The 22500-nt window shown below is 37.4% G+C and overlaps 1 protein-coding gene across 3 annotated transcripts in view; it reads left to right on the top strand.

Moving 5' to 3' along the window:
• The window catches only part of USH1C (USH1 protein network component harmonin), a 393388-nt gene that overhangs the window by 322958 nt on the left and 47930 nt on the right, over window positions 1-22500 (top strand). For all 3 annotated transcript variants that reach the window (XM_053720656.1, XM_053720654.1, XM_053720653.1), the window contains 4 exons: window positions 8469-8522; window positions 12400-12499; window positions 14396-14505; window positions 14626-14681. In XM_053720656.1, coding sequence (XP_053576631.1) covers window positions 8469-8522; window positions 12400-12499; window positions 14396-14505; window positions 14626-14681 — 320 coding nt within the window. The remainder of the gene's footprint in view (window positions 1-8468; window positions 8523-12399; window positions 12500-14395; window positions 14506-14625; window positions 14682-22500) is intronic.

Here is a 22500-nt window from a genome sequence, read left to right as displayed (position 1 = left end):
GCTGTGGGAACGATCCCACCACTGAAACCACTGCCACCACTGCCACCACTTGTAATGGGCCGTTTTGCACACAAGGGGTTAAACTGCCATTTAGTAGATCTTCCAGAGACACAGGCACAGCTACTGCAGAACACCAAACTCCCCAACTGGAACCTCACGAATAGCTGCTAGCAGATGAACAGGAAAAAGAAGATCGAAAGATCCCCAGAGGTGCGCTGGTGCTTGGATGGAGCTGGTATCGATTGCTCGAAGGAATTCACAAACTAAGGGCTGCACTCTCAGCAGTAATCCATAGGAGTACCCGGCTGTAGATAAGAAGACAAGAGAGGCGCCAAACATAAAACAATATCGTCTGAACCATGGGCCAATAGCCCCCCCCTGTGTGCAGGATATACTCACAAAGGCTGCGGCACACGTACTGTGCCTGTTGAAGCGGATCGGGACTATTCAGAGTCGCCCGACGGACACACAAAGAAGCCGGTACACGTGACCCCTGTAACCAATAGCAGGCCAATTCACCTGTCAGGTCCGGATCAACGGTCACTCACTGGAAATAGGTGGTTGCGGTCACTCTGATGAAGCTGAAGATTTAGGGAACTCACACTCTGACTGCTCCTCAAAAGACTGCAGTCTTTTGAGGAGCAGTCAGAGTGTGAGTTCCCTAAATCTTCAGCTTCATCAGAGTGACCGCAACCACCTATTTCCAGTGAGTGACCGTTGATCCGGACCTGACAGGTGAATTGGCCTGCTATTGGTTACAGGGGTCACGTGTACCGGCTTCTTTGTGTGTCCGTCGGGCGACTCTGAATAGTCCCGATCCGCTTCAACAGGCACAGTACGTGTGCCGCAGCCTTTGTGAGTATATCCTGCACACAGGGGGGGCTATTGGCCCATGGTTCAGACAATATTGTTTTATGTTTGGCGCCTCTCTTGTCTTCTTATCTACAGATGAACAGGAAAAGCACCCAAGCGGCTTACACTCCTGGCAATCAGTCTCTAACAGCATACAGTAAATCCCCCCCCCCCAAAGACAAGACAAGGCACCGTGTTGAGGGTCAAGCAGTGAACAGGCAGAGCTGTGGGTTTATTGTTCTTATACACATTCTTACACATTAGTACCACCCACAGGGTTTTGTAAAACAACCAATAAACACATACAATACACTCAGACACTCCCACACAAAATCCTCCCCTCTGCCTGTGATACAATTATCTTACACAATGGGTTAATGTAATTATCACAGGCAGATAATTGGGAAGTAATCCAATTATCTCCAAGGACAGGGGCAAAACTCCATTGAACACATGGTAGCAAAAGACAATAAAATACATAAAAACAAACAACTGTGCAGCCACTGCACAAAACAGGCACATTCCACATATCCCCAGATAGCCTAGATCTGAGCGCACCTTATTACTGAATGGCGCTCAGATCACACACATACAGTTCAATTGCCATGGAGCCAAAGTCTTTCACATAGTCTTTCGTTATAGGAATGGGCTCCATGGCATAGCTATCTGGGGTATCACTGTTCAAATAGGGCAAGCACCGAACCACCCGGCATTCGTTTCCCTGCAGGGGAAAATCAAGCGTTTCAACATGGGGCCATAGTCTAAAGGCAGCAGGCGGGCATCCAGGCTCCTCCAATGCACAGTGGCAAGATTGGTCTCTTCACAAGGTTTATGTTAGGGTGTTAGTTTTAAATGTAACTTTCTTTTCCCTAGAGACATCAATGGGTTTGCGTTACGGCGATTTCCATTCCGCGAATGCAGATGTTAGTTTTTTTTTTAACATTTTCTCCCCATTGATGTCTATAGGGGAAAGCATGCATGAGCACGTAAACTCAGCCCTTGTATTTTGTGTGGTATGGAGCTTAACACACCGTAACGCACAGTACAAGGAGGCTTTTCAGTAACTCGTAATGGCAGCGCTATGGAGAGTGCAATAATGCAATTTTTTTTGCCGTTATTTTCGTACCCTGTTTAGCACAAAACTCGTAATCTAGTTGAGTGTTTGTTCAAAGGGGCATTCATTTTTTTTACATCCTTTTGTTTTAGCTCATAAACTTGCAATGCAGATTTGTAAAAATTGACATTTGGAGGTTTCATTTAGGTTATTTGAATTCATTGTGTAATTTATACTGAAAGCAGAGTTAATATGTGAAAATCAATGTGTTATCCAAACGGCATGTATGTGTTTGGTAGATAGAAAACATAGCATACATCACATTTCAATTGATGCTGATGATTTATAAGGTTTATATTCCTTTAAAGGGACACTGAACCCAATTTTTTTCTTTCATGATTCAGTTAGAGGAGCAATTTTAAGCAACTTTTTAATTTACTCCTATTATCAATTTTTTTAAATATTTTTTATTGAGGTTTAGCATGATAAACATAAAACATAATACGCCTTTTTGACACAGGGAAAAGATACAGACAAAATTGAGTGTAACAGTTCGGCAGTTATATAAGACAATAGTAGCAGGCTAATAAAACCTTGATTTTTCAATAACATAGCATAAATGACCGACCTGTTGGTAACATAGTTTTAGGCCCAATGGACCACAATTATACAAAGTAACTAATGGCCAGGTGTACAGTTCGGTAGAAGCTCCCAAAGGAGAACACATATATAGTAAGGAGGGGGGGGGATATTCAGCGGGTAAGCACCGCTATGCATATAGGGGAAAGGGTGGAGGGCGGAGCCTTATATAAATATACAGGTATTTTGAGGAACATGGCGGGAACTCTAAAGTTTTTTTTTTTTTTTGTTTGTTTTTTTTTTCCCTCTGTTCTCTAACCATCATATGGTGTTTGGCTACTTGATAAACTGGCGGCCATGACAAAGGGTATACAGACTATGGGTTGTTAGGGCATCTGACTCATATGAAGAGTAAAAAATAAGCGTAATTTAGTTAAGAGGCGCTAATAATTTTGCTTGCATTCTCACGGAGCAGTAGATGCATTAAAAAGCTTTGTTGTAAGCAAGTAGCTGTAGTCTCTAGGTGCAAGGAAGGACAAGACGGATAACAATAAGTAAAACCATAACAGTTGCATAACATTTCTGAATCTTCTATATAATAACATTTATAGTAGAGTGACTCCTAACCTAATACTGACCTGCTAGAAAAAACCTGTCACAGAATCCCTCAAGTATGTTCAAGAAGGGTTTGTATAGTCCTCTTATAGGGCTGTAAGGGTAAAAATATAGTCTGGACATCCAATGCGAGCAGATGAGTATTATTTAATGTCAAACATAGATAACTGGCTTACCTGATATAATCAAAACCTGGTCTGAACCCGTGTGATAGCGCTAATATAGCCTTAGCTCAAATGAGAGGTAATAGGAGGCTTGGGCAATATGAAGTCTAGTACTATAGTAGTTACGGTATTTATATAAGGACTTAGCCATCCTAGCAGTGGGTGGAAAATATAAGGGTTGTAGCCACTGACACATTTATCCTATCATCAATTTTTATTTATTCCCTTGCCATCTTCATTTGAAAAGCAAAAATATAAGTTTAGAAGCCGGCCCATTTTTGGTTCACAACCTGGGTTGTCCTTGCTAATTGGACATCATCAATAAACAAGTACTGTCCAGTGTTCTGAACCAAAAATTGGCTGGCTTCTTAGCTTAGATGCCTTGTTTTTCAAATAAACAGCTAGATTACGAGTTTTGCGCTATGAGTCAAATAGCATCGTTATGGCCCATAACGCTTCATTTTCCCTAACGCTGCTATTACAAGTCTTGTAACTATAGGTGTACCGTACACCTTTTAGCCAGTAACGCAACGTCAGTACCGCACTTTAAAAAAAGTCCTTTTTCAATGGGACTCCCATAGCACCGGTATTACGACTTTGCCTGGGAGACCAAAAAGTGAGTGGTACACTCTATAACCACAAGATCCGTACCGCCATCTTAAGTCAGTAGTTATGAGTTTTGTGTTACAAAGCTGTACCATAAAACTCATAACTAAAGTGTTACAAAGTACACTAACACCTAAACCGAGGCCCTCCCGCATCGCAAACACTATAATAAAGTTATTAACCCCTAATCTGCCGCTCCGGACATCGCCGCCACTATTAAAATGTATTAACACCTCTATAGCACCATTGTACACAAAGATGAACAGACTAGCGGGGACAACCTGCATAGACAAGATAGCCTCCATTTGGAGTGATAGGCTTGCAAAAGATGTGACAGCGGCGGAAGTTGAGAAAAGCATCAGTAGAGTAAAGTTAGCAACTCTCTCCTCAGAGGTGAGAGAATCCCATTTTAAGCTAATACACGACAGCTATGTTACCCCTGGGAAATTCCAGAGATGGAAGGCAGACAGGGACAGTAAGTGTCCTAGATGCAGTCTGATAGACGCAGATATTGAACACATGGTGTGGAACTGTCCTAAACTAGTCAGATTCTGGAAGATGACGGTACACTGGGTAAAGACAAAAATACAGTGTCCCTGTGGGGATTGGACATTTCAGAATGTAGTATTCCTTGACTTCTTAGGCCTACCCAAACATATTAAACTACTTATCTCTAATAAAGTATTGATGGCGAGACATCTGATCTTCCAAAATTGGCTCAAACGAAATCCACCCACTGTTACACAGCTAAAGCAGGCGTTGCTAAAACAACTTTTTATTGAGCAAGCAGACGGCTTAGGAGACATGAATGCTAGGGTTCGGTCCTTCTTTAACAAATGGGGACCCTTTATTCACACACTACCAGATACTTCGCGTACTATAATCATTGCACCATTTAAGAACACAGAATACGTTTTAGAGGCAACATTGCGAGGAGACTGGTAGACTAGTTCGAAGAAGTTCCCGGGGGGGGGGGGGAGGAGGTTGTCGGAGAGTGAACTATGCCAGCTGAGAGTTAGGAAGTTAATATTATTTTGTGTTTAAGGTAAAAAGAAAAATTGTGCACGATGGAAATTTGTTTTTTTTTGTTTTTGTTTTTTGCTCCTTTCTTTTATCACTTTTCAAGATCCAGGCTACAGTATTGACATGACAACTGTTTTATAATTGATGTTATCATTTGCCATGTAATCATATACTACGTAAATACTACAGAATGTAATTACCTCCATCTGTCTGTTGCACTTGAAAAATAAAGATATTTAAAAAAAAAAATGTATTAACCCCTATTCCGCTGCTCCCGTCATCATCGCCACTATAATAAACCTATTAACCCCTAAACTGCCGCCTGCCCGCATCGCAAACACTATTTAAATATAATTAACCCTTAATCTGCTGTCCGCCCACACCGCCACATTAATAAACCTATTAACCCCTAAACCGCAAGCCACCCCACAAAAAAATATGCTTAAATAAACTATTAACTCCTAAACCGAAAGCCCCCCACAACGAAATATACTAAAATAGACTATTAAAATAGACTATTAAAATAGACTATTAACCACTAAACCTAACGCCCCCCTAACTTTATATTAAAATAACAATTTCCCTTTCTTAAATTAAATTAAAACTTACCTGTCAAATTAAATAAATTAATTTTAAACTAACAATTAAACTAAGATAATTATTAAACTAAATATCAATTAAATTAAACTAAACTACACATTAAAAAAATCCTAACACTACTTTAAAAATTACAAAAAGTATCTAATTACAAAAAAAAGATAAACACTAAATTACGAAAAAACAAATTATCAAAAATAAAAAAAGAATTACACCTAATCTACAGTAATAGCCCTATCAAAATAAAAAAGCCCCCCCAAAGTAAAAAAAAACCTAGCCTACAGTAAACTACCAATAGCCCTTAAAAGGGTCTTTTGTGGGGCATTGCCCCAAAGATAACAGCGCTTTTACCTGTAAACAAAATACAAACACCCCAGCAACAGTAAAAAAATAACTATCTAAAAAAACCTAAGCTCCCCATTGCCCTGAAAAGGGCATTTGTATGGGCATTTAGCTCTTTTACATGCCCAGACCCTAAACTAAAAATAAACTAAAAATAAAACCCACCCAAAAAACCCTTGAAAAAACCTAACACTAACCCCCAACGATCCACTTACAGTTATTGAAGTACCGCTGGAAGAATCCATCCAGCCGGCGAATTCCATGCGGCAAGAAGTCTTCATCCGGGTAGACTCTACCATCTTCATCCAACTGGCGAAGTCCTCATCCAGGCGGAAAGAAGTCTTCATCCAGATGGCATCTTCTATCTGCATCCATCCGGCGAGGAGCGGGTCCATCCTGAAGATATCCGGCGCGGAGCATCCTCTTCATACGGTCGTCACCATAACTGGAACTTTAATGCATGTGACGTCATCTAAGATGGTGTCCCTTGCATTCTTATTGGCTGAAAGATTTCAATCAGCCAATAGGATTAGAGCTGCTAAAATCCTATTGGCTGTTCCAATCAGCCAATAGGATTAGAGCTGCTAAAATCCTATTGGCTGCTCCAATCAGCCAATAGGATTGAGCTCTCATCCTATTGGCTGATTGGAACAGCAAATAGGATTTTAGCAATTCCAATAGGAATCCAAGGGACGCCATCTTGGATGACGTCACTTGCATTAAAGTTCCAGTTTACAGCGGCTAACGTATGAAGAGGATGCTCCATGCCGGATGTCTTCAGGATGGACCCGCTCAGCGCCGGGTGGATGAAGATAGAAGATGCCGTCTGGATGAAGACTTCTTTCCGCCTGGATGAGGACTTCGCTGGCTGGATGAAGATGGAAGAGGCTGCCCGGATGAAGACTTCTTGCTACATGGATAAGGACTTCGCCGGCTGGATGGATCCTTCAAGCTGGACTTCAAGAACTGTAAGTGGATTGTTGGAGGTTAGTGTTAGGTTTTTTTAAGAGTTTTTTGGGTGAGTTTTATTTTTAGTTTAGGGTCTGGGCATGTAAAAGAGCTAAATGCCCTTTTAAGGGAAATGCCCATACAAATGCCCTTTTCAGGGCAATGGGGAGCTTAGTTTTTTTTAGATAGTTATTTTATTGGGGGGGGGTTGGTTGTGGGGGTGGTGGGTTTTTACTGTTGGGGGGTGTTTGTATTTTGTTAACAGGTAAAAGAGCTGTTATCTTTGGGGCAATGCCCCACAAAAGGCCCTTTTAAGGGCCATTCGTAGTTTATTGTAGGCTAGGTTTGTTTTATTTGAGGGGGGGGGGCTTTTTTATTTTGCTAGGGCTATTAGATTAGGTGTAATTCTTTTTTATTTTTGATAATTTGTTTCTTATTTTTTGTAATTTAGTGTTTGTTTTTTTATGTAATTTAGTCATTTTTATTTTTAGTAATTTTAGTGTTTATTTTTTTTTTGTAATGTTAGGTTTTAGTGTAAGTCAGGTTAGGTTTTATTTCACAGGTAAGTTTGTATTTATTTTAACTAGGTAGTTAACAAATAGTTAATAACTATTTGCTAACTAGTCTACCTAGTTAAAATAAATCCAAACTTGCCTGTAAAATAAAAATAAAACCTAAGCTAGCTACAATATAACTATTAGTTATATTGTAGCTAGTTTAGGATTTATTTTACAGGTAAGTTTGGATTTAGTTTAAAATAGTTATTATTTAGTTAATAATTGTAACTTTAGTTTAGCTCTATTTTAATTAGGTTAAAGTTAGGGGGTGTTAGGCTTAGGGTTACATTAGGGTTAGGGTTACGTTAAGGTTAGGTTTAGGGGTTAATGGATTTTTTTAGTGGTAGTGATGTAGGAGGCCAGAGGTTTAGGGGTTAATAACTTTAGTATAGTGGCGGCGACATTGGGAGCAGCAGATTAGGGGTTAATAGTTTTTGTAGGTGGCGGCGATGTTGGGGGTGGCCAATTAGGTATTAATAACTGTATGTAGGTGGCGGCGATATCGGGGGTGGCAGATTGGGGTTTAATAACTGTATGTAGGTGGTGGCGATATCGGGGGTGGCAGATTAGGGGTTAATAACTGAATGTAGGTGGCAGCGATGTCGGGGTGGCAGATTAGGGGCATTTAGACTCAGGGTTTATGTTAGGGTGTTAGATTTAAAGGTAACTTTTTTTTTTTCATCATAGACATCAATGGGGCTGTGTTACGGAGCTTTTCATTCCGTGATTGCAGGTGTTAGGTTTTTTTTTTGCCGGCTCTCCCCATTAATGTCTATGGGGAAATCATGCACGAGTACGTCAAAGCAACGCTTGATTTCGGTGCGTTATGGATCTCAACGCAACCATATCACCCGCAAAAGCCTACTTTTTAAAAACTTGTAATAGCAGCGCTATAGGGAGGTCAAATAACGCCGCTTTTGTGGTGGTCGTCAAAATCACTATAGCGCTCAAAACTCGTAATCTATCTGAAAGCAAACTTGTAATACCAGCACACATTAGCGTGCGCTGGTATTACACAGTGGAGTGCAAATATGACTTTCATGAAAGCGATATTTAGCGTTCCACTTGTAATCTGGCCCAAAATATGAATACACTGTAATAATTTCCTCAATATTTTGTTTGTTTTTTTAGTTTGCACCTGAGCAGATTGCAGGAAAGGATGTTCGTCTTCTTCGAATAAAAAAGGTAAACATAATAAATGAAAGAGCAGATATATGATGTAATAGTATGTATTTGGTTATTTAATATATATAAAATTAAACTCTCATGATTCAGATAGAGCACACAACTTTCCAATTCACTTCCGTTATCAAAATGAGCACAGTCGTTTTACATTCACACTTTCCAGCTCCTAATGAGCATGAGCAAGAATATGAATTTTGTGATTGGCTGATGGCTTTCACACGATGCAGATGGGAAGGAAAATAGAACTAACTTTGAAATTTGTTTTTTAAAAAAAAATCCACTGATATATATATTCAAAGATTCTCAGCTTGGAGAGAAATTTTAGAACTCTCCAGCACGGCGAGAACTCTCTAACTTTTGTATGTGAAGCAGAGACAAGCTCAGTGCAATATAGCACGGTATGATATGAGAGTTTTGTTACACTTTGTGCTTTGTATTTTATTTTACTATGCATTTCAGATTAGGTCCTTTCAGTATTATTCCATTTAATTTGCACTTTCTCATTTGTAATTTTATTCATTTAAATTCTGATCTAGCGGTGTTTTTAAACATTCTGATTGTGCTTTGAAAGTTTTGGTGTTACTTTAATAACGTAGGATAATACTTTGTATAAAATTACATTGCACTTTGTATTTTCTCCATTGTAAACTGACAGTTCCAGAAAGTGGTAGGGACAGGGAAGTTCCCAGGGTATATCTGAAGCTCTCTCACAAGTCTGGTGAAATTTTCTAAGCATTTTAAACAACCTGTCTCACTGATTTGTCTCGCCAGCTGTATGCAGGTGAAGTTTGCTCAAAAGTCACAATATACCTATTTTAACTAACAGAAAAGTAATACTTACTAAAATATAGACAAAAGCAAGTTAAAGGGACATTAAACCCATTTTTCTTTCATTATTCAGATAGACAATACAATTTTAAACAACAATCCAATTTACTTATATTATCTAATTTGCTTTATTCTTTAGTTATCCTTTGTTTACGAAATAGCAATACACATGGGTGAGCCAATCACACGAGGCATCTATGTGCAGCCACCAATCAGCAGCTTCTGAGTTTATCTAGATATGCTTTTCAGCAAAGGTTATCAAGAGAATGAAGCAAATTAGGTAATAGAAGTAAATTAGAAAGTTGTTTAAAATGGCATGCTCTTTCTAAATCATGAAAGAAAAAAATTGGGTTTAATGTCCCTTTAACCCCTTAATGACTGGACCATTTTTCAATTTTCTTACCCTTAATGACAATAGCTATTTTTACATTTCTGCAGTGTTTGTGTTTAGCTGTAATTTTCCTCTTACTCATTTACTGTACCCACACCTATTATATACCGTTTTTCTCGCCATTAAATGGACTTTCTAAAGATACCATTATTTTCATCATGTCTTATAATTTACTAAAAAAAAAAAAATATGAGGAAAAATTGAAAAAAACACACTTTTTCTAACTTTGACCCCCAAAATATGTTACACATCTACAATCACCAAAAAACACCCATGCTAAATAGTTTCTAAATTTTGTCCTGAGTTTAGAAATACCCAATGTTTACACGTTCTTTGCTTTTTTTGCAATTTATGGGGCAATAAATACAAGTAGCACTTCGCTATTTCCAAACCACTTTTTTTCAAAATTAGCGCTAGTTACATTGCAACCCTGATATCTGTCAGGAATACCTGAATATCCCTTGACATGTATATATTTTTTTTTTAGAAGACAACCCAAAGTATTGATCTAGGCCCATTTTGGTATATTTCATGCCACCATTTCACCGCCAAATGCGATCAAAAAAAAAAAAAGTTCACTTTTTCACAATATTTGTCACAAACTTTAGGTTTCCCACTGAAATTATTTACAAACAGCTTCTGCAATTATGCCACAAATGGTTGTAAATGCTTCTCTGAGATCCCCTTTTTTCAGAAATAGCAGACTTATATGGCTTTGGGGTTGCTTTTTGGTAATTAGAAGGCCGCTAAATGCCGCTGCGCACCACACGTGTTTTATGCCCAGGAGTGTAGGGGTTAATTAGGGAGCTTGTAGGGAGCTTGTAGGGTTAATTTTAGCTTTAGTTTAGTGTAGTAGACAACCCCAAGTATTGATCTAGGCCCATTTTGGTATATTTTATGCCACCATTTCACCGCCAAATGCGAGCAAATAAAAAAAAACTTTACATTTTTCACAATTTTAGGTTTCTCACTGAAATTATTTACAAACAGCTTGTGCTATTATGGCAGAAATTGTTGTAAAAGCTTCTCTGGGATCCCCTTTGTTCAGAAATAGCAGACTTATATGGCTTTGGCGTTCCTTTTTGGTAATTAGAAGGCCGCTAAATGCTGCTGCGCACCACACGTTAATTATGCCCAGCAGTGAAGGGGTTAAATTAGGTAGCTTGTAGGGAGTTTGCAGGGTTAATTTTAGAGATCAGCCTCCCACCTGACACATCCCACCCCCTGATCCCTCCCAAACAGCTCTCTTCCCTCCCCCACCCCACAATTGTTCCCGCCATCTTAAGTACTGGCAGAAAGTCTGCCAGTACTAAATAAAGGAGTTTTTTTTTTTTTTTTAAATAAAAATAATAAAATATTTTAGCTGTGATGGACCCCTGCCTTAGCCCCAACCTCCCTGATCCCCCCTCCAGCTCTCTAACCCTCTCCCCTACCTAATTACCGCCATCTTGGGTACTGGCAGCTGTCTGCCAATACCCAGTTTGGCCCCAAAAACCCCCCAAAAAGTATTTTTTTTTTTTTTTTTAACTTTAAAACTATTTCTGTAGTGTAGCAGCCCCCCCCAATACCCCCTCCCCCTCCCAGATCCTTTTATATTTCAATTTTTTTTTCCTTTTTCTCCCTTTTTTGCCCTCATTCATTGGTGTCAGTGTGGATAATGTGTGCACGTGCACACGCACCGTGCACGCGCGCACTGTGCACGTGCACCGTGAACACGCACATGCACGTTCACGTGCACACTCATCCCTTCGTGCATGCGCACGCGCATCGTGCACGCGCGCACGCACCTTCACACCCGGATAGTGGACACTGGCAGTCTGGCACTATCGCTACCGGTGCAGAGAGGGCCACAGAGTGGCTCTCTTTGCATCGGAGGCTTGTAAAGTGGTATTGCAGGATGCCTCCATATTGAGGCATCACTGCAATACCCTCAGAGCTGCTGGAAGCATTTGTGATGGCTTCCAGCACTCTGTTAGACAACTGACGTACCAGGTACGTCCATTGTCATTAACTGCTAGTTTTTGCATGACGTACCTGGTACGTCAGTTGTCATTAAGGGGTTAAATTGTAGTGAAAACATTTCAGTTTAATTTGGAATTGATGCAAACAAGATGGAGCTTGAGGGCCCGTGTTTCTGGCGAGCCTGCAAATTAGAGATTGTTTGATTATCTGGCCCATAGGAAGTAATGACACTCTCTGAGAAACTGAAGCTGACAGTTTTTCAGTTTAAATTTAAATAAAAGACATGCAAAGTGCAATCTAATTTATAAAAGAATCACATAAATATACAAAGTATGAGCCTAATTTGTTAAAGTTACACAGAAACTGTGAAGGCATTATAAGAATTTGTAAAATCACAATCCGAAATACACTCCTATGTACAAAACAAAAGACAAAATAAAAAGTGCAAAGTTTAAATGTAATAAAATTTGATTAGAAGTGTAAAATGATATAAATGTGTAAATTAAGCATAACTGGGCTTGTCTTTGTTCAACTGATGCACATTTCCATAGGCATTATTGAAGTTATAGGGAATAAAAATTGAAATGTCAATAGGGTAAATAAATATTACATTTATTATTCCTAAGACATACATTTAATATTTATAGTCTTGTCAGAGGTCCAGTACTTTTAGATAACATCTGTGTTTTTACCCAGGAGGGGCCATTGGATCTTGCAGTAGAGGGAGGAATTGATTCTCCTATTGGTAAAATTGTGGTGTCTGCTATTTATGATGGAGGAGCTGCAGATAATCATGGTGAGTAAAAAGAAAATGTAAAAGAACTACTGTCTGCTGCTTATTAGTGGCGACTACCAGAGTCTGTTTCCTCCACAACTGTTTCTAAATCTGTGTCTTGAAATGGCAATGCAAAGCCTCTTTGTAGCTACATTAAGATTCCAAAGTGCAGTACAGATTGTTGTTTTTTAATACATTCTAATCCATTTGTAAACCCTGTGATAACCCATTTGACACAATCTTTTTAAATATATTCATGGCTTGATGGAACAGGGAACAAGGGAATTTAGAGCATTTTAACGTTTCAAATTCTACAGCTTAAACCTCTTAAAAAAACACAGCTAATTGTGGCCATATCCTGTTCTCATATTAAACCCACTTGTTTTGTAGGTTAATAAAATTGAAAAACGTTCAAATCACCTTTCAAAACTCTGAAATGCGTACTCATATTAAATACAATTATCAAAATGTTTTTCTATGACTTAAATTACATCTGTAAATGTTTTAACTTGTTAATTATGTTTTTACTCAAAATAATATGATACATGTCATACTCTATTTATAAAGCTGCAGGTGCTGATATAAAGCCCTTGCCTTGCAGGTTCACACATGCAAGCCTGGAACCACAAGTCAAGAAGCAACACCCATAAAAAAAAACCCCAAAAAAAACAATTTGTTTCATAACCTTTTCTCTACCTTAACATACCCACAAGGGCTCTGTGTCTTCATCTGCAGCTTCATAAATTAGTTTCAATATTTTCCTATATTCCACCCAGAATGATTGACAGTCCTTGCTTTTGTGTGATTGGTTGTGCAAGAGCAGGGGGCAGGGCTGCAAAAGTATTTGGTCATGCAATATAAATACAGGCAGCAGATGGTGCTGCACTCCTCATGATCTCAGATGGGCAGGTTCCCTACCTAGGAACATTGTCTACCCACATGGTAATAATGAAAACATTTGCAAGCATCAAGCAGCCTTCATGAATTAAACAGCAGCAGGGTCAGCACACATAAAAGTAAATAATACTGTTACACAATATGGTCTGTATTTATTAAGGCCTGTATTCTGCCTTATGCAACTGTTTCCGCACAAGCCTGAAGTTAAAAAGCAGCGGTCTTAAGACTGCTGCTCCTTAACTCATCTGCTACCTCTGAGGCAGCGGACATCAATCAGTCTGATCGGATACGATCAGGTTGATTGACACCCCCCTGTTAGCGTCCGATTGGCTGTGAATGTGCAGGGGGCGGCATTGCACAAGCATTTCCAGTGAAATGCTTGTGCAATGATGAATGCCGACAGCGTATGCTGTCTGCATTTATCAATGTGTGGTGGACATGATAAGCTACATCTTATTATGTCCACTCGCACTTTGTTAAAACGACCCCATAGGCTGTAGACTTTTCTAGTGCCATTTTATGGTTCAGACATTTTCATAATTTTTTTGAAACATTGTTTTGCCTTCCAGAGGGCCATTGTGGAATTTAAATGATGCAGGTTTACTTATTCAGACCAAATAAATGAAAGAAAGGTCTCAAAGCAATATGCTGTTACTTAAAGGGACATGAAACCCAAATATTTTTTTCATGATTTAGAAAGAGCATGCAAGGGTCAAATACATTGTACACAATGGTCTAAACATTAATTGTATGTCTAAAACATAAGGAGTTTAGTTTGAATATTGATGATTATTGATAATAATGATGTATGAAATGTTGAAATAATTCACAATTCCAATAGTTTTTGATATTAGTACTGACCAATAAATACTGTAACTTAAATACTTATAATATTAAATACATTCATACAACACACTTCACCAAAGGAAATATCAATTAGCTCCAATGTATATCTAATAAAACATGGTCGTTAATGTGAACTATTTTATTACCTGTAGCTCATTATTGTTTCTCTTACAGGTGGAATTGTAAAAGGAGATGAGATACTGGCAGTGAATGGAAAAATTATGGTTGATTTGACCCTAACAGAAGCTCAGAGAACAATGGCTAAAGCTTGGAATGTGGGAGGAGTATGTTTTATTTTTGTTTTTTTATGTTTATACGGAAATTAAATTCTTAAAAATGTTACTAATGTCTGTAAAGTCAGTCCACAGTAGACTATTGTAAAGGTGTTTTATTTTATTCTACAGGACTGGATAGACTTGGTCATAGCTGTGTCTCCACCTAAGCAGTATGATGATGATGTGTGAGTACCTTCATTTATACCTTATGCAAAACATTAAAAATGGTTCCAAGGTGCATGGTTTTTAGTGTAGGAATCTGCGTATCAGGTTGTGAATGTCACGTTTAATAAAATCAGATTTGTGTATCTTCGAGTATAGGTGTACGTCAGATCATGAAGTCTAACATTTTTACTCCAAAATCTAAAAGAGTGAAAGGAAGGGAGGAAATCTGTCTTTTCTACAACAAAATCAGAAAGAAGGGAGAAAGATATCCATCTCTTTATTATTTTGTTGTGTGATATTTATGTAACTTGGAAACTATATGCGGGATAGGCTTTATCTTGGGCACCTAATCACTTATTTTACACTTTTTTCTTTTTACGTTTTATATAGGAAGTTAATGGTTGATTATAACAATACTAATCTATTGGTATCTACTTGAATACACACAAAACACATGCTACAAATGTGTTAAAACATCTAACAAAACAATTAAAAAAAAAAATTAAAATTACTACAAACGAAACAAAAGGCACATAACTAGGGCTTCAGGATAATTATTGTTTTTAATCACAATGGTGTTAACATTGTGACTTTCTAATATAAATAAAATGAATTAATTAGACAATCTTGTTAATTCATTTATGTGCAATATACTTTCATTATTACATTTTTCTCATTTCCTGTCATTTAATTTTCTAGTAACATAGTAGATGAGGTTGAAAAAAGACCGAAGTCCATCAAGTTCAACCTATACAAATCTAAAATATATACAAAAAGCTCCAGTTAAACTTAAATAATCCCACTAAAAGGTGACCCATTTAATACTAGCAATCATATCCATGAATTTTGTTTATAGACAGAAATGTATTTGAACAATTTTTAAATGTATCTACGGTATTGGCATTCACTATCTCCTTTGGTAATGAGTTCCACAATTTTATTGCTCTTACAGTGAAAAAACGTTTCTGTTGCAGGAGATTAAATCTCCTTTCCTCCAACCTTAAATTGTGACCTCTGGTCACAAACAATTTTCTTGGAATAAACAGAGCTGTTGCCATCTCTGTATATGGGCTTTGAATATATTTATATAAAGTAATCATGTCACCTCTTAAGCGCCTTTTTTCTAAAGAAAACAGACATAGTTTGGCTAGCCTCTCCTCATAGCTTAAATTCTCCAATCCCCTTATTAGCTTTGTGGCCCTTCTCTGAACTTTTTCTAGTTCTGCAATATCTTTTTTTTGCGATCGGTCCCCAGAACTGCACTCCATCCTCAAGGTGAGGTCTTACCAGGGCTTTATATAGTGATAGAATTATGCTTTCCTCCCTTGAATCAATGCCTCTTTTAATACATGCTAGTATCTTAAGCATTTTAATCTGCTGCCCTGCATTGTGCACCCATCTTTAGCTTTTTATCTATTACTACCCCAAAATCAATTTCCTCCTGTGTTTGGCTAAGTCTTGTCCCATTTAAATAATACATAGCCTGTTTATTTTTACTTCCAAAATGTAGAACCTTGCATTTTCCCTTATTAAATCTAATTTTCCATTTACCTGCCCATACTTCTAATTTTTGCAGGTCCCTTTGTAACGAAAGTTAATCCTGTGCTGACCTAATGACCTTACTTAACTTAGTATCATCTGCAAAAATAGAGATGTCGCTATTTAATCCTTGCTCCAAGTCATTTAAGAAAATATTAAAAAGAATAAGGCCAAGTACTGATCCCTGGGGATTACCTTTGTCCAATCTGAGTATGATCCATTTACTACTACTCTTTGCTCCCTATTTTTTATCCAGTTATTTATCCATAAATTAACATTTTCAGCTATTCCCAGTCCCTTAATTTTGTGCATTAATCTATATATCAACTGATTCCCCTTTATCTATATTTTTACTTACTTCCTCATAGAATCTAATTAGATTAGTTTGACATGATCTATTTCTCATAAAACAATGCTGATTAGAACTCATAATCTTGTTTACACGAATATGCTGATCAATATAATCCCTTATAATCCCTTCAAATATCTTCCCCACTATTGATGTCAGACTAACTGGTCTATAGCTTCCTGGATCATCCCTGCTTCCCTTTTTGAAGAGTGGCACCACATCAGCTTTACGCCAATCCTGGGGTACCATGCCTGAGGACAATGAGTCTTGTAAAATTGAGTAGAGGCTTGTCTATAACAGTGCTAATTTCCCTTAACACCCTTGGGTGTATTGCATCTGGGCCTGGAGTTTTATTTACCTTAATATTATCCAATTTGTTCCTGATAGCCTCTATACATAACCCAGTTAATGGTATGGGCTGGCATGTTCTATTTTGTTCCAAAGTATCCTCCATTGGTTCCTCTCATGTATATTGAAGAAAAAAAATGGTTTAGTATCTCAGCCTTCTCCCTGTCACTGTTAATCATGCTACCCTCCACACATTTTAATGTACCTATATTGTCTTACTTAGATTTGTTTTTTATATTTATGTACTTAAACAACCTTTTAGTGTTAGACTTAGAATCCTTTGCAATTCATTTTTCATTTTCAATTTTGGCTAATTTGATTGCTTTTTTGCATGCTTTGTTACATTCCTTATAAATATGGAATTTTGAGTCTGTACTATTTTCTTTGAATAATTTAAATGCCCTACGTTTTTTTCCTAATTTCTCTTAACATATTTATATTCAGCCACATTGGCTTGGATTTTTTATTTTTATAACCATATGGTATTTGTTGATATGTATATTTATTTAACAAAGTGTTAAAAGTCATCATAAAAAAGTTTCTGGTCGTTATAATTTCTGTTTGTTGTGAAGCTGTGGACTCCACATGTGACACTTTCATTGGTTGCATACATTGGCACCCTAAGCTTTTTAGACACTAAGGGTAGTTTTACTAACGGTCAAGAGGACATGATCAACCTCGCTAAATGCCAACAGCATACACTGTAAGCATTTCACATTGCACAAGCATTTCTGGTGAAATGCTTGTGCAATGCCACCCCCTGCTCACTGGTGGCCAATCGGCTTCTAACAGGGACCGTCATTCATCCAGATCGTATCGGATTGGGATGATTCCAGTCCGCCACCTAAAAGGTGGCAAACAAGCTAAGGGGCAGCAGTTTTACTACCACTGCTTCTTAATTTCCGTTTCAGGCAGACCTGAAATGATGGGGCTCTGAATCAGCATCCGCTGCTGAATAAGTGGAGTCCTAAAACTTTACACTTGTTTTTCCAATATTTACAACTACTATTGACCTATCACCATTTCTAATGTATCTTCTTCCAGGGGTGGAGCACAAGCTTGCCCACACCTGTAAACATAATATATATAACTTTACAAACATTTTTCCTCATATGTTATAAAACTATAACTCAGGTCAAAAAGTATAATGTGTTTTACTTAAAGGAGTAGAAATGTCAAAAATAAAATGTGCATAAAAGCATTTCAGTTTATAATATAAATATTTTGTAATATATTTCCATTAGCAAAAATTATTATAGAAAAATGAAGTACTGTTTTTTTCTACTGCATATGTACATATCCGAGAGCTGGCATTGATGTGTATTACTTTGGTGAAGATGACATTTTTGTCATACAAGCCACCACTGACTAAATGCTGGTGCAGGGGCCCTCACAGGATATGTACATATGCTGCAGAAAAAAAAAAAACCTAATAACTTTTACAAGAAGCATTTTTGCTAATGGATATATATTGCAAAGCTGCTTCTATTTCACATTTAAATGTAGCCATGTGCATTTCAGATTTGACTTTCTAAAGCACATTTATTTTTAAACTTGACATCGTATTCCCTGTTTTCCTAAAACTCAAAATAATAAGATGGGAAAATTCTCTAAAAAAAGGGAGAGAACGTGTAAGTTAACTAATTAGGTGTAAGGTCAAATAACTAAGCGTGATAGGTAGAGTCTGTATTGGAGTGTCATTAAATAAAGTGTGCTACCGTGTTCATCAGCTGTGACAACAGTGTGACTAGTTGGTGTTGGGTTGTTGGCAAGGATGTTTGTTGGGCACAGTCTTGGTGTCATCTTAGGATGAGTGTTGCTTATTCGTTGATATAAATGGGGTGTTTAATACCTAAAGATAAGGTGGCTCGGTGCTAACAACCTTCCATAAATATAATAAAAAGCAGAAAAGAAAGAAAGAAAAAGAAAGACAGAAAGATAGAAAGGGAGGATAGCTAGTGCACTATAGCTCTTTAAATTCTAAAAGGAGATTTTTTTTCCTGTATTAATACATATTAAAAACACAACAGAAAGCCTATAATCACTCAAACACACACCGGAAAGAGACACGCGCTACAGTGCCCCCTGCATACCTGGCCCATAACTGGATACGTTGGCCCCAGTTGGGGGTACTGAACGTGGGCACTCTTATTCCAGTACAACAACAAAAAAGCAACAGTTTTGTTAAGCTTGTAAAAATTAAAAATTCAGTAAGATATCCCAAAAGAACCACCCGATTTTTATGATATTTTAAGAAATGTCTAGCACTGTTTATTATTATTTAAAGACCCTTTTGGGTATTCCAGATATTACTCAGCTGTTCTGTAATACTCATTGCCATGTTTGCAGTGAAAGGTGGGTCTTTGGTGTAGCAAATTCTTGGTTTTAAAAAACCCCCCATTAAGATAGGATGAGAAGTATAGAAGCCTAATATTGTTTTTTTCACCAAACAAAATAAATTAAAGGGACACTGAACCCAATTTTTTTTCTTTAATGATTCAGATAGAGCAGCAATTTCAAGCAACTTTCTAATGTACTCCTATTATAAATTTTTCTTTGTTCTCTTGCTATCTTTATTTTAAAAGCAGGAATGTAAATATTAGCAGCCAGCCCATTTTAGGTTCAGCACCATGGATAGCGCTTGCTTATTGGAGGCTTACATTTACCCACCTATAAGCAAGCATAACCCAGGTTCTCAGCCCAAAATGGTCCGGCTCCTATGCATCACATTCCTGCTTTTTAAATAAAGATACCAAGAGAACAAAGAGAAATTGATAATAGGAGTAAATTAGAAAGTTGCTTAAAATTGCATGCTCTGTTTGAATCATGAAAGAAAACATTTGGGTTTAGTGTCCCTTTAAATTTAACCATGCTTAAAGGGACATTAAACATTCAAGGCCTAGATTATGAGTGGATCGCTATTGTTGGCGAGGAGCGTAAACGCGTTTGCAGTGTTCTTTATGCTGAAATCCATGCTGTTAAAATGACCGCAAATTTGTTTGCGCCAAACTCACAGTAATTTACTCACCCCATATTTTCTATGGGTAGCGTTGAGTGGTAATGTACACTTGTAATACAAATTGAAAGTAAATGCAAACCTTACCTTTTAAAAAAAAAAAAAAAATCCTAACATTACAAAAAATAAAAAACCTAACATTACTTTAAAAATAAAAAAAAACTACCATTACAAAAAATAACAAATTACCAAAAATAAAAAAGAGCTATGCCTATTCTAAACACCCCACCAAACTAAAACCCACCCCAAAATAAAAAAAAACTATTCAAACACTAAACTAAAAATAGCCCTTAAAAGGGCCCTTTGTAGAGCATTGCCCTAAAGTGAACCAGCTCTTTCTTAAAAAAAACCAAAACTGCCATTTCTATTGGCTGATTTCATGTTCAAATTCAAATCAGCCAATAAAATGAAAGCTTTTTCTATTGGTTGATTTGAATTTGAACATGAAATCAGCATATAGGAATGCAAGGATATTCCTCTATGAAAGGGGTACCTCCCATTTAAAATTCAGTGTGCTGCTGATGACCGCATAAAGAGGATTGTTATTGAAGAACTGAGGATGGATGAAGACCACCGCCGAGATAAAGATAAGAAGATGGTCGGCCGCCGGGATGGAGAAGCACCATCGTCGGGATAAAGATGGAGCGCCGCCGCCCGGATTCATCATTGGTACCATCTTGGGGTTTAGTGTTATTTTTTTTTTATTTTCTGTGGGGTTTTTTTTTTTTTTTTTAAGAGCAATGCCCCGCCAAATTCCCTTTTCAGAACACTTTTTAGAGTAGTTTTTATTTTAGATAATTTTTTTTGGGGGGTGGTTAATGTTAGAAGGTGGTAGTTTTTTTGGGGGGTGGTTAATGTTAGAAGGTGGTAGTTTTTTTGGGGGTGGTTAATGTTAGAAGGTGGTAGTTTTTTTTGGGGGGTGGTTAATGTAAGAAGGTGGTAGTTTTTTTTAAGAAAAAGAGATGGTTCACTTTAGGGCAATGCCCTACAAAAGGGCATTTGTAGTTTAGTGTTAAAATATTTTGGGTTGTTTTTGGGGGGTTTTAGAATAGGCATAACTTTTTTATTTTTGGTATTTTTTATTTTTTTTCTAATGTTATTTATTTAAAATTAATGTTACAGTAATTCTATTTTTTGTAATGTTTGTTTTTTTACAGTAAAGTTAGTTTTTTTTTTTTTACAGTAATAGTATTTTCTTTTTAAAGTTAAGGTTAGGGGACTTGGATTTTAGTAGGTTACTTATTTTATGGTGGGGGTGGCAGTTTAGGGGTTAATAGTGTGGTGGGCAGTTTGCGATTTTGGAGTCTGGCGATTAATGAGTTAATGGTGTATTGGGGACTTTGTGGTGGGCTATGTGGCAGTTTAGGGGTTATTAGAGTAGGGGTCTTATGGCTATTCGGGTTAGCATGCGAGTAGGGTGTTTTTCCCCACATTTTTTGCTCAATTGACTTCTATGGGGGAATAGGTTATCGCACATGCTATATTTTAAGTTCGGCTTTTTGCTTTTTTTACTTTCAACTTGTAATAGCAGCGCAACCCCACGCGTGCAAACAGCTAGTGCAGTTATCACTCTAGTGAAATAGCTAAATTGCACTCAACTCATAATCTAGCCCTAAATAAATAATAGATAGGATGATGCGTTAAAAGAAAAGATTAGTTAGAGAATAATATGTAGATGTATTTTTTTTAAATTTTTATTAGCTGTTTAAATATATTCACAAAATAAGTGTAAAGTTTATGTCTATAAAACAATGGTAGCTGCAATGTTGTAACTATGGTTACCTTCTCTGTTGTGGCCAATTAGGGACAGTTATAAATAGGTCACTAGAGTGTGCAGCCAATGGCTGTGTGGAATACAACAGTGTTCTGCACTTCTATTTCTAACAGGAATTGAAAAGCTCACAATTTAAGAATGGAATTAATGGAAAAGGGGACAAAATAAATAATGAAAGAATATAGTAGAGGTTATATATATATATATATATATATATATATATATATATATATATATATATATATATATATAAATATATATAATGCCTGCATAATATTATTATTATAATTTATTTGTATAGCGCCGCAAAACACAAGCTTGGGGTAGCTTGTCACATTGGTTGTAGTTGCAGCAGTGAGTCAGGCAGTTCATGAATTATTTTGGTTAGGATGAGGGATAGAGGAGAGCTGCTAAGCCTCTCTAAATAGGTTGGTTTTCAAGGAGCGTCTGAAGCTATACAAGGTTGTAGACAGTTTTGTGGAGCGGGGTAGAGAGTTCCAGAGGACAGGAGCAGCACGTAAGGAGTCTTGGAGGCGGGAGTGGGACGTGGAGATAACAGGAGTTGAGAGACGTAGGTGAGAGGTTGATCAAAGAAGACGGGATGGGGAATATTTCAAGATGAGAGAGGAAATATAGTTAGGAGCTAGACTGTTGAGTGCTTTGTAAGTTAGGGTTAATACTTTAAATTGTATTCTGAAGTGTATGGGTAGCCAGTGTAGAGACTGGCAGAGCGGAGCAGCTGATGTAGATCGGTGACTTAGGTGGATGAGTCTAGCAGAAGCATTCATAATAGATTGGAAGGTGGAGAGGCGG

This window comes from Bombina bombina, chromosome 7, assembly GCF_027579735.1.
Source record: "Bombina bombina isolate aBomBom1 chromosome 7, aBomBom1.pri, whole genome shotgun sequence".
Taxonomy (NCBI): Eukaryota; Metazoa; Chordata; class Amphibia; order Anura; family Bombinatoridae; genus Bombina; species Bombina bombina.
Note: the sequence above shows the minus strand (reverse complement) of the source record. Positions and strands in the feature narration are given on the sequence as shown.